Source organism: Bombina bombina, chromosome 6, assembly GCF_027579735.1.
Source record: "Bombina bombina isolate aBomBom1 chromosome 6, aBomBom1.pri, whole genome shotgun sequence".
Lineage (NCBI taxonomy): Eukaryota > Metazoa > Chordata > Amphibia > Anura > Bombinatoridae > Bombina > Bombina bombina.
In genome coordinates, this window is record NC_069504.1 from 239,366,584 (window position 1) to 239,379,799 (window position 13,216).

At 38.3% G+C, this 13,216-nt stretch overlaps 1 protein-coding gene across 3 annotated transcripts in view; it reads left to right on the plus strand.

The window, feature by feature from the left end:
• The window catches only part of OSBPL8 (oxysterol binding protein like 8), a 760,079-nt gene that overhangs the window by 199,794 nt on the left and 547,069 nt on the right, over positions 1-13,216 (plus strand). For all 3 annotated transcript variants that reach the window (XM_053716764.1, XM_053716766.1, XM_053716765.1), the window contains one exon: positions 11,601-11,707. In XM_053716764.1, the coding sequence (XP_053572739.1) occupies positions 11,666-11,707 (42 nt within the window). In that variant the 5' untranslated portion in view covers positions 11,601-11,665. The remainder of the gene's footprint in view (positions 1-11,600; positions 11,708-13,216) is intronic.

Here is a 13,216-nt window from a genome sequence, read left to right on the forward strand (position 1 = left end):
ATGGCGCTATTTATACTCTTGCTAAACGTACTACTATTCCTATGGAGGATAAAACTTCTTTTAAGGATCCCTTAGATAGGAAGATTGAATCTTATCTTAGGGAGGCATATTTACATACTGGCTATATTCTTAGACCTGCTATTTCTATAGCTGATGTTGCTGCTGCTTCAACGTTTTGGTTGGACAGTCTAGTACAGCAGTTATCAGATCCTGATTTGTCTAGTATTGTTCTTTTATTTCAAAATGCTAATCATTTAATTTGTGATGCTATATTTGATATTAATAAGATTGATATTAAATCTATGTATTTTTCTATGTATTCTATCTAGAAGAGCTTTTTATGGCTTAAATCATGGTGATATGGTGTCTAAATCTAGATTACTATCTTTATCTTTTCAAAGTAATAATTTATTTGGTTTTCAGTTGGATTCTATTATCTCCACTATCACGGGGGTGGGGGTGGGGCTTCTGGTTCTAATTGGAGACCATCCACAAATTGGAATAAATCCAAGAAACCAAATACAGCCCCTAAGACTGCATGAAGGTGCGGCCCTCAAACCAGTTCAACTGGTGGGGGGCAGATTGAAATTGTTTCAAGACATTTGGGCAGATTCTGTCTTAAATCAGTGGATTCAGGATGTTGTTTCTCAGGGGTATCGAATAGGTTTCAGAATAAGACCTCCCATGGAAAGATTCTTTCCCATGTTCCAACAAACCCTGTGAAGGCTCAGGCTTTTCTGAACTTTGTTTCAGATCTAGAGCTTTCAGGGTTGAATGTTCCTGTTCCTCTACAGGAACAGGGTTTGGGTTTTTATTCAAATCTGTTCATTGTCCCAAAGAAGGAAGACTTATTCAGACTAATTCTGGATCTGAAAACTTTAAATCATTTTGTAAGAGTCCCAACTTTCAAGATGGTGACTATAAGGACTATTTTGCTTTTTGTTCAGCAAGGTCATTTCATGTCAACAATATACTTACAGGACGCTTCTCTTCATATTCCAATTCACCCAGACCACTATCGGTTTCTGAGATTCTCTTTTCTAGACAAGCATTACCAATTTGACGCTCTTCCGTTTGGCTTAGCGACAGCTCCGAGAATCTTTCTTTCATGTAATTAGCAAGAGTCCATGAGCTAGTGACGTATGGGATATACATTCCTACCAGGAGGGGCAAAGTTTCCCAAACCTTAAAATGCCTATAAATACACCCCTCACCACACCCACAATTCAGTTTTACAAACTTTGCCTCCGATGGAGGTGGTGAAGTAAGTTTGTGCTAGATTCTACGTTGATATGCGCTCCGCAGCAAGTTGGAGCCCGGTTTTCCTCTCAGCGTGCAGTGAATGTCAGAGGGATGTGAAGAGAGTATTGCCTATTTGAATGCAGTGATCTCCTTCTACGGGGTCTATTTCATAGGTTCTCTGTTATCGGTCGTAGAGATTCATCTCTTACCTCCCTTTTCAGATCGACGATATACTCTTATATATACCATTACCTCTGCTGATTCTCGTTTCAGTACTGGTTTGGCTTTCTACAAACATGTAGATGAGTGTCCTGGGGTAAGTAAATCTTATTTTCTGTGACACTCTAAGCTATGGTTGGGCACTTTGTTTATAAAGTTCTAAATATATGTATTCAAACATTTATTTGCCTTGACTCAGAATGTTCAACATTCCTTATTTTTCAGACAGTCCGTTTCATATTTGGGATAAATGCATTTGTTTCAATCATTTTTTCTTACCTTAAAAAATTTGACTTTTTCCCTGTGGGCTGTTAGGCTCGCGGGGGCAGAAAATGCTTCATTTTATTGCGTCATTCTTGGCGCGGACTTTTTTGGCGCAAATTTTTTTTTTTTTCTGTTTCCGGCGTCATACGTGTCACCGGAAGTTGCGTCATTTTTTGACGTTTTTTTGCGTCAAAAATGTCGGCGTTCCGGATGTGGCGTCATTTTTGGCGCCAAAAGCATTTAGGCGCCAAATAATGTGGGCGTCTTTTTTGGCGCTAAAAAATATGGGCGTCATTTTTGTCTCCACATTATTTAAGTCTCATTATTTATTGCTTCTGGTTGCTAGAAGCTTGTTCTCTGGCATTTTTTTCCCATTCCTGAAACTGTCATTTAAGGAATTTGATCAATTTTGCTTTATATGTTGTTTTTTTCTATTACATATTGCAAGATGTTCCACGTTGCAACTGAGTCAGAAGATACTTCAGGAAAATCACTGCCCAGTGCTGGAGCTACCAAGCTAAGTGTATCTGCTGTAAACTTTTGGTATCTGTTTCTTCAGCTGTTGTTTGTATTGCATGTCATGTCAAACTTATTAATGCAGATAAAATTTCCTTTAGTACTGTTACATTACCTGTTGCTGTTCCGTCAACATCTAATTTTCAGAGTGTTCCTGATAACATAAGAGATTTTATTTTTTAAATCCATTAAGAAGGCTATGTCTGTTATTTCTCCTTCTAGTATACATAAAAGTCTTTTAAAACTTCTCTTTTTTCAGATGAATTTTTAAATGAACATCATCATTCTGATACTGATAATGGTTCTTCTGGTTCAGAGGTTTCTGTCTCAGAGGTTGATGCTGATAAATCTTTGTATCCGTTCAAGATGGAATTTATTCGTTCTTTACTTAAAGAAGTATTATTTGCATTAGAAATAGAGGATTCTGGTCCTCTTGATACTAAATGTAAACGTTTAAATAAGGTTTTTAAATCTCCTGTAGTTATTCCAGAAGTGTTTTCTCTCCCTGATGCTATTTCTGAAGTAATTTCCAGGGAATGGAATAATTTGGGTAATTTATTTACTCCTTCTAGACGTTTAAGCAATTATATCCTGTGCCATCTGACAGATTAGAGTTTTTTGGGACAAAAATCCCTAAGGTTATGGGGCTGTCTCTACTCCTGCTAATGTACTACTATTCCTACGGCAGATAGTACTTCATTTAAGGATCCTTTAGATAGGAAAATTGAATCCTTTCTAAGAAAAGCTTACTTATGTTCAGGTAATCTTCTTAGACCTGCTATATTTTTAGCGGATGTTGCTGCAGCTTCAACTTTTTGGTTAGAAGCTTTAGCGCAACAAGTAACAGATCATAATTTTATAGCATTATTATTATTCTATAACATGCTAATAATTTTATTGGTGATACCATCTTTTGATATCATTAGAGTTGATGTCAGGTATATGTCTCTAGCTATTTTAGCTAGAAAAGCTTTATGGATTAAACTTGGAATGCTGATATGTCTTCTAAGTCAACTTTGCTTTCCCTTTCTTTCCAGGGTAAATAATCATTTTCGTTCCTTTCCTCACAACAAGGAACAAAAGCCTGATCCTTCATCCTCAGGAGCGGTATCAGTTTGGAAACTATTTCCAGTTTGGAATATATCCAAGCCTTATAGAAACCTATAGCCAGCTCCTAAGTACCTATGAAGGTGCGGACCTTATTCCAGCTCAGCTGGTATGGGGCAGATTACGTTTTCTTCAAAGAAATTTGGATCAATTCCGTTCTCAATCTCTGGTTTCAGAACATTGTTTCAGAAAGGTACAGAATTGGCTTCAAGTTAAGGCCTCCTACTAAGAGATTTTTTTCTTTCCCGTGTCCCAGTTAACACAGCAAAGGCTCAGCATTTCTGAAATGTGTTTCAGATCTAGAGTTGGCTGGAGTATTTATGCCAGTTCCAGTTCTGGAACAGGGGCTGGGGTTTTATTTTATCTCTTCATTGTACCAAAGAAGGTCAATTCCTTCAGACCAGTTCCGGATCTATCATTATTGAATCGTTATGTTAGGATACCAACATTCAAGATGGTTACTGTAGGACTATCCTGCCTTTTGTTTAGCAAGGGCATTATATGTCTACAATAGATTTACAGGATGTGTATCTGCATATTCCGATTCATCCAGATCACTTTTAGTGTCTGAGATTCTCTTTTTAGACAAGCATTACCGGTTTTGTGGCTCTACCGTTTGGCCTAGCCTCAGTTCCAAGAATTTTTTTCAAAGGTTCTCGGTGCCCTTCTTTCTGTAATCAGAGAACAGGGTTTTGGTATTTCCTTATTTGGACAATATCTTGGTACTTGCTCAGTCTTCTCATTTTCGAAGAATCTCATACGAATCGACTTGTGTTGTTTCTTCAAGTTCATGGTTGGAGGATCAATTTACCAATCAGTTCATTGATTCCTCAGACAAGGGTGACCTTTTTAGGTTTCTAGATAGATTCAGTGTCTATGACTCTGTCCTTGTCAGACAAGAGAAGTTTAACATTGATATCAGCTTGTCAAAACCTTCAGTCACAATCATTCCCTTTGGTAGCCTTATGCATGGAAATGTTGGGTCTTAGGACTGCCGCATCAGATGCGATCTCCTTTGCTCGTTTTCACATGCAACCTCTTCAGCTCTGTATGCTGAACCAATGGTACAGGGATTACTCAAGATATCTCAATTAATATCTTTAAACCGATTTTACGACACTCTCTGACATGGTGGACAGATCACCATCGTTTAGTTCAGGGGGCTTCTTTGTTCTTCCGACCTGGACTATAATCTCAACAGATGCAAGTCTTACAGGTTGGGGAGCTGTGTGGGGGTATCTGACGGCACAAGGGGTTTGGGAATCTCAGGAGGTGAGATTTCCGATCAATATTTTGGAACTCCGTGCAATTTTCAGAGCTCTTCAGTCTTGGCCTCTTCTGAAGAGAGAGTTGTTCATTTGTTTTCAGATAGACAATGTCACAACTGTGGCATACATCAATCATCAAGGAGGGACTCACAGTCCTCTGGCTATGAAAGAAGTATCTCGAATTTTGGTTTGGGCGGAATCCAGCTCCTGTCTAATCTCTGCGGTTCATATCCCAGGTATGGACAATTGAAAAGCGGATTATCTCAGTCGCCAAACATTGCATCCGGGCGAATGGTCTCTTCACCCAGAGGTATTTCTTCAGATTGTTCAAATGTGGGAACTTCCAGAAATAGATCTGATGGCTTCTCATCTAAACAAGAAACTTCCCAGGTATCTGTCCAGATACCGGGATCCTCAGGCGGAGGCAGTGGATGCATTATCACTTCCTTGGAAGTATCATCCTGCCTATATCTTTCCGCCTCTAGTTCTTCTTCCAAGAGTAATCTCCAAGATTCTGAAGGAATGCTCGTTTGTTCTGCTGGTAGCTCCGGCATGGCCTCACAGGTTTTGGTATGCGGATCTTGTCCGGATGGCCTCTTGCCAACCGTGGACTCTTCCGTTAAGACCAGACCTTCTGTCTCAAGGTCCTTTTTTCCATCAGGATCTGAAATCCTTAAATTTAAAGGTATGGAGATTGAACGCTTGATTCTTGGTCAAAGAGGTTTCTCTGACTCTGTGATTAATACTATGTTACAGGCTCGTAAATCTGTATCCAGAGAGATATATTATAGAGTCTGGAAGACTTATATTTCTTGGTGTCTTTCTCATCATTTTTCTTGGCATTCTTTTAGAATACCGAGAATTTTACAGTTTCTTCAGGATGGTTTGGATAAAGGTTTGTCTGCAAGTTCCTTGAAAGGACAAATCTCTGCTCTTTCTGTTCTTTTTCACAGAAAGATTGCTATTCTTCCTGATATTCATTGTTTTGTACAAGCTTTGGTTCGTATAAAGCCTGTCATCAAGTCACTTTCTCCTCCTTGGAGTTTGAATTTGGTTCTGGGGGCTCTTCAAGCTCCTCCATTTGAACCTATGCATTCATTGGACATTAAATTACTTTCTTGGAAAGTTTTGTTCCTTTTGGCCATCTCTTCTGCCAGAAGAGTTTCTGAATTATCTGCTCTTTCTTGTGAGTCTCCTTTTCTGATTTTTCATCAGGATAAGGCGGTGTTGCGAACTTCTTTTGAATTTTTACCTAAGTTGTAAATTCCAACAACATTAGTAGAGACATTGTGGTTCCTTCATTATGTCCTAATCCTAAGAATTCTAAGGAGAAATCGTTGCATTCTTTGGATGTTGTTAGAGCTTTGAAATATTATGTTGAAGCTACTAAGTCTTTCCGAAAGACTTCTAGTTTATTTGTTATCTTTTCCGGTTCTAGAAAGGCCAGAAAACTTCTGCCATTTCTTTGGCATCTTGGTTGAAATCTTTAATTCATCTTGCCTATGTTGAGTCGGGTAAAACTCCGCCTCAGAGGATTACAGCTCATTCTACTAGGTCAGTTTCTACTTCCTGGGCGTTTAGGAATGAAGCTTCGGTTGATCAGATTTGCAAAGCGGCAACTTGGTCCTCTTTGCATACTTTTACCAAATTCTACCATTTTGATGTATTTTCTTCTTCTGAAGCAGTTTTTGGTAGAAAAGTACTTCAGGCAGCGGTTTCAGTTTGAATCTTCTGCTTATGTTTTTCATTAAACTTTATTTTGGGTGTGGATTATTTTCAGCAGGAATTGGCTGTCTTTATTTTATCCCTCCCTCTCTAGTGACTCTTGTGTGGAAAGATCCACATCTTGGGTAGTCATTATCCCATACGTCACTAGCTCATGGACTCTTGCTAATTACATGAAAGAAAACATAATTTATTTAAGAACTTACCTGATAAATTCATTTCTTTCATATTATCAAGAGTCCATGAGGCCCGCCCTTTTTTTGTGGTGGTTATGATTTTTTTGTATAAAGCACAATTATTCCAATTCCTTATTTTATATGCTTTCGCACTTTTTTCTTATCACCCCACTTCTTGGCTATTCGTTAAACTGAATTGTGGGTGTGGTGAGGGGTGTATTTATAGGCATTTTAAGGTTTGGGAAACTTTGCCCCTCCTGGTAGGAATGTATATCCCATACGTCACTAGCTCATGGACTCTTGCTAATATGAAAGAAATGAATTTATCAGGTAAGTTCTTACATAAATTATGTTTTTCAAAGGCTCTCTGTGCCCTTCTATCTGTAATCAGAGAGCAGGGTATTGTGGTGTTTCCTTATTTGGACAATATCTTGATACTAGCTCAATCTTTAGATTTAGCAGAATCTTACAAGAAACAACTTTTGTCGTTTCTTCAAAGACATGGTTGGAGGATCAATTTACAAAATAATTTCTTTATTCTTCAGACAAAGGCCACCTTTTTAGGTTTACACATAGATTCAGTGTCCATTACTTTTTCTTTGACAGACAAGTTAGTGTTAGCTTGTCTAAACCTTCAGTCTCTATCATTCCCTTCAGTGGCTATGTGCATGGCAGTTTTAGGTCTCATGATTGCAGCATTGGACACAACCCCCTTTGCTCATTTTCATATGAGACCTCTTCAGCTTTGCATGTTGCTCCAATGGTGCAGGGATTATACTCCGATATCACAGTTGATATACTTCAATCCCAACATTCAACACTCTCTGACTTGGTGGTTAAACCATGACCTTATTGTTCAAGGGGCCTCCTTTGTTCGTCCTTCCTGGACTGTGATCACAACAGATGCAAGTCTTACAGCTTGGGGAGCTGTCTAGAGGTCTCTGACAGCACAAGGGGTTTGGGAACCTCAGGAGGCGAGGTTACCAATCAATATTTTAGAACTTTGTGCTATTTTCAGAGCACTTCAGGCTTGGCCTCTATTGAAGAGAGAACTTTATATTCAATTTCAAACGGACAATATCACTACAGTGGCATATGTCAATCATCAAGGGGGGACTCACAGTCCTTCAGCAATGAAAGAAGTATCTCTGATACTTCCTTGGGCGGAGTCCAACTCTTGTCAAATTTCTGCGATTCATATCCCAGGAGTAGACAATTGGGAAGCAGATTATCTCAGTCGTCAGACTTTACATCCGGGAGAGTGGTCTCTCCATCCAGATGTTTTTTCAATTGGTACAGATGTGGGGTCCTCCAGAAATAGATCTGATGGCCTCACGTCTGAACAAGAAGCTTCCAAGATACCTCTCCAGGTCCAAGGATCCTCAGGCGGAGATGGTAGATGCTCTAGCAGTTCCTTGGTTTTACCAACCTGCTTACATTTTTCCGCCTCTGGTTCTTTTTCCAAAGGTGATCTCCAAGTTCATAATGGAAAGATCTTATGTGTTTCTGAAAGCTCCAGCTTGGCCTCTCACGTTTTGGTATGCGGACCTTGTCAGGATGTCCAGTTGCCAACCTTGGCCACCTCCTTTAAGGCCAGACCTTCTGTCTTATGGGCCATTTTTCCATCGGGATCTCAGATCTCTAAATTTGATGGCATGGAAATTGAATGCTTAGTGTTTAGTCATAGAAGTTTTTCTGACTCAGTGATTAGAACTATAATACAGGCTCGTAAGTCTGTTTCAAGGAAAATGTATTATCGAGTTTGGAAAACCTATATTTCATGTTGTTCAACTCATGATTATTCTTGGCATTCTTTTAGAATTCCTAGGATCTTACGTTTCTTCTGGATGGTTTGGATAAGGGTTTGTCTGCTAATACTTTGAAAGGACAAATTTCTGCTCTTTCTGTTTTATTTCATAGAAAGATTGCTAAACTTCCTGACATTCACTGTTTTGTTCAAGCTTTGATTCGTATCAAGCCTGTTATTAAAGCAATTTCTCCTCCTTGGAATCTTAATTTGGTTTTGAAAACTTTACAGGCTCCTCATTTTGAGCCTATGCATTCTTTGGATATTAAACTACTTTCTTGGAAAGTGTTATTTCTTTTGGCTACTGCTAGAAGAGTTTCTGAGTTGTCTGCTCTCTCTTGTGAGTCTCCTTATCTGATTTTTCATTAAGATAAAGCTGTTTTGCTGACTTCATTTACATTTTTACCTAAAGTTGTGAATTCTAACAACATCAATAGGGAAATTGTTGTTCCATCTTTGTGTCCTAATCCTAAGAATACTCTTGAAAGGTCTTTACATTCTTTGGATGTGGTAAGAGACTTGAAATATTATGTTGAGGCTACTAAGGATTTCAGAAAGACTTCTAGTCTATTTGTTATTTTTTTCTGACTCCAGGAAAGGCCAGAAAGCTTCTGCTATTTCTCTGGCTTCTTGGTTGAGACTTCTGATTCACAAAGCTTATTTGAAGGCTGGGCAGTCTCCGCCTCAGAGAATTACAGCTCATTCTACTAGATCAGTTGCCACTTCTTGGGCTCTTAAGAATGAAGCTTCAGTTGATCTAATTTGCAAAGCAGAAACTTGGTCTTCTTTGCATACTTTTTCTAAATGTTACCATTTTGATGTATTTGCTTCTTCGGAAGCAGCCTTTGGTAGAAAAGTTTCTTCAGGCAGTTGTCTCAGTTTGATTCTAGTGCCTTTTGATTTGATTTTTTCTGACATTTTTTAAGAAAACTTGTTTTTTCGGATTTAATTTCTCAGCGGAATTAGCTGTTTTTATTTTTTCCCTCCCTCTCTAGTGACTCGTGGACTTCCACATCTTGGGTATTATATCCCATACGTCACTAGCTCATGGACTCTTGCCATTTACATGAAAGAAAACATAATTTATGTAAGAACTTACCTAACAAATTTATTTCTTTCATAGTGGCAAGAGTCCATGAGACGCACCCTATTTTTTTGTGGTTATGATTTTTTTGTATAAAGCACATTATTTTTTCTAGTTCCTCTTTTTTTGCATGCTTTTTACTTCCTTTTTTTTTTATATATACACCTCACTTCTTGGCTATACGTTAAACTGAAGTCTGAGTGAGGTGGGAGGTGTATTTATAGGCATTTTGAGGTTTAGGAAACTTTGCCCACTCTAGATAGGAATGTATATCCCATACGTCACTAGCTCATGGACTTTTGCCACTATGAAAGAAATTAATTCATCAGGTAAGTTCTTACATAAATTATGTTTTTCTTGTACTGTAGCCTTTTTAAGGACAGTAAACACCATGATATTATAAAATAAAAGGTTTTAGTTATTAATAGAAAATTATTTTCTATTTCCCCCTTTTCATCTAATTTATCTCTAAATTTTTTTAGAATTCTAAGAACGGAAAAAGTACACTGCAGACGTACTCGGACTAACCCTGTTACATATCTTTCCATAATTGACTTTAACATATAAGAACTGCTAAATAATGCACTCTTTGCAAACAATGTGACCCTGTCTAGCTGTGTCAACTACAGATTTAAGCCCTTCTCCAAATGTGGCAAGAAGTGGGTGTAATTTGGGTATTGAAAAACAACTGCAGCAAACAAGATATTTGTTTTGAAAATGTTTAAATTTGGCAAAACAAGTTTACTCTATACCAAGACAACTGCAGTGTCTTGTAATTGCAAGGTTTTCATTGTCCTACAAACCTAAAGCTAGTTGTACAAAGGAAGGTGACACATTAGAACTCTCAGGCCTTATTTTTACCCTACCCTGGAACCTCCATGTTGTTCCTCCAGAGGGGCTGCAGTGTAGACCATACATAGTGAAGTAACTCTGCCTTGGGGGCTGAATTGCCCCTGATGCCTCTGTTTCCACGCAAGCTTTTAGGCTCGCTGGAAACAGCAGTTAAGAAGCAGCGGTCTTAAGACTGCTGCTCCTTAACTGGTACGACTGGTCTGAGTGGCGTACAGCAATCAACCCGATCGAATACGATCAGGTTAATTGACACCACCTGCTAGCGGCCGATTGGCAGCGAATCTGCAGGGGGTGGCATTGCACAAGCATTTAACAAGAAATGCTTGTGCAATGTTAAATGCCGACAACGTATGCTGTTGGCATTCATCGATGTCTGTCGGACATGATCCGCTGAGCGGATCATGTTGGACAGACCGTTGATAAATCGGACCCTTGGTGTTTGTTGATCATCCTTCTTGGTATATTTAATCTCAGTGGAGAATTGTTGCTCAGTTTCAGCTCAGAATAAAGAGTTGAGTATTTAAGGCTTATCATTTTTTCTTCATGATGGCGAAGTTCTGAGCCTCCTATTAATGGATAAATACAGAATTTGGTGGCACTTTACAAATAAAGGAAACTAATAAAAATACATAGATTATACCTCAGCTGAACAGGGAATAATACACAATACATATTCACAAGTTGAGTTGAAAGACTAATGCTCATTGATGGAATAATAATCTCAACAGCAGCATAAGTAAATGGTGCATGTTAGTAAGGGCAAGTTCCAGGCCTCACTCACTGTTTGGCATAAAATGTTGTATATTATTATAATCTGCTTCAGCAACAGAAATAAAGGGCAAACACTTCTTTTTATAGCATGCTATCATTAACAGGATGTTCCTTGTTCTTTTGCCATTTATACTCGGTGGAACAAAATAAAGGTTTTATATGTAGAACTGAGCTGCAAGAGTGCAATGCCACATTATCTGTGACAGCTGAGCAGGAGCTCCTGATTGCTTTGCTCACAGCACGGGCAGTGTTTTCTGAGCTGTAGAAGGCAGTATTTATAGGAATCGCTCAGAGGATTGCCTTCCAAATCACTGTGTGTTTGGTATTTGAAGAAGGGATTTCATTGCAGCAGATGTTCCACCAAACAGCCAGCAGGAGCCACTTACTGGGGAATAAATGCCATCCTCTAGCACAGACTAGACTTTCTGCTGTTTACAATGAGGATGCATTATTGAAAACATAAGCATTTGTATTATAGGATCTTAGACTGTCTCTTATTTATTTATTTACTTTGTGTTTCAGTCACACATCACAACTTCTGGCACTAACATGCAATGTTCTTGTTATAGGATATGCCAGGCCTTGTGATGGTAGATCTATAACGGAGCGCAGATAACCAGCAAGAGCTTTCATCATGGAGACTGTCGTCTCAGAAGGGGAACCTGAGAAAACTTCGGTAAGTGTCTTTAAAGTTTGTTACTAAGAGCTATACCATCATTTTGTTTAGCAAATGTACCTACCTCATTAAATCGGGGGATTTAAGCAAACTTAAATGACAAGAAATCCTGACATTTAAATTAAATAGCGCAAATTGTGTTTGTTTACATTCTTAAAACCACATAGGATGAAGCTTCTCCCCACACAAGTATATACGTGCAATTCTATATGTGTACAAAACCATTTATCCAAAAGCTGCATCTGTAAAATGGGACTGCTAGGAGAGGGAATGAGAGAATGCAATAACAATATCTAATGTCATTTAGGCAATATTAACACTTATACATGCAACCTAATGCAGTTTTATATCATTAATACTTCTGTATACATAGTAACATCAGAAACATTTTACTGTAATCGGAAAGATAAGTCTTTTAAATAAATATCGCTAGCTTTTGCACTTTAGAGCACATAAACCAATCCAAAGATGAAGGCAGAGAAGATTGTGACTTACTAGTGGGGGAAATTGTTTAATAATTTTATTGGTAAAAAAAAATATTAATGAAAAGTTTGGATTTCTGAATAATTCCAGATTTTGGAATGCTGGATTTATGGATTTGTACTGTACCTGCGCTTATGTGTGTGTGTATCTCGCTCTCACACACACGGCTTGACATGTCCACTAGTGGCGGATGAGTTAGGAATTTGACTTTTTCCTGTCTTTAACACTGAGTGGACTAGTAACTTTTTCCCTCTGGGCTAGTAGTATTTAAACCCTTGTAAACTATAGGGATATTTTTCCACCATGTTAATTATATATATATATATATATATATATATATATATATATATATATATATATTTACTCTCAGAGAACAACTTTTATTATAATATTGTCTGCATTTTGCCTATCTATTTATTAAAAAAAACACATATTTTATGTCAGTTCTGTAACATGACTTTAATCCCTGAGGAGTTGCTCTTTTCCTGGTGCATTAATAGTGTTCTGGTCTGGAAACTAAGGGAGCAAGGAGGTTTATGGTTTTATTATTTTGTATACTGACAGAATAAGCGAGTCTGATTGGCCTCTGTTGTTCAGGTGACTGATATGAAATAGTAAGTGCTTCTCTCGTTGCTGAGTATGGTACCAGCACTGGCAGGTCTTCCTGAGTTCATGGATACAAAAGTGGGTCAGTAAGTTGTCAAGTGCTGTTGGCAGACAGGCAGGCAACAGTATTAGTGTCCTGTGCTGGTGATCAGAACCATCAGATTATAAATATATAATGCTGGGATGTGTTCCGGATGGGCTGTTTAGCATCATCAAATTATGCTGCCGGAGCTTATAAACAGCCTGGGAGGAAACTACAGCTGATAGAAACTGTGGTCCAGTATTGGTGTTCACTTGTTTTCCAGGTCACTGTACATATTGTGCTTTTGTGCATATACTAGGACTTAAATACCTGCAACTCTATGTAAGAAGAAAAAGTTTTCAGAAGCAGCACTGTAAGTACCTTTTTTTTTCGGTACA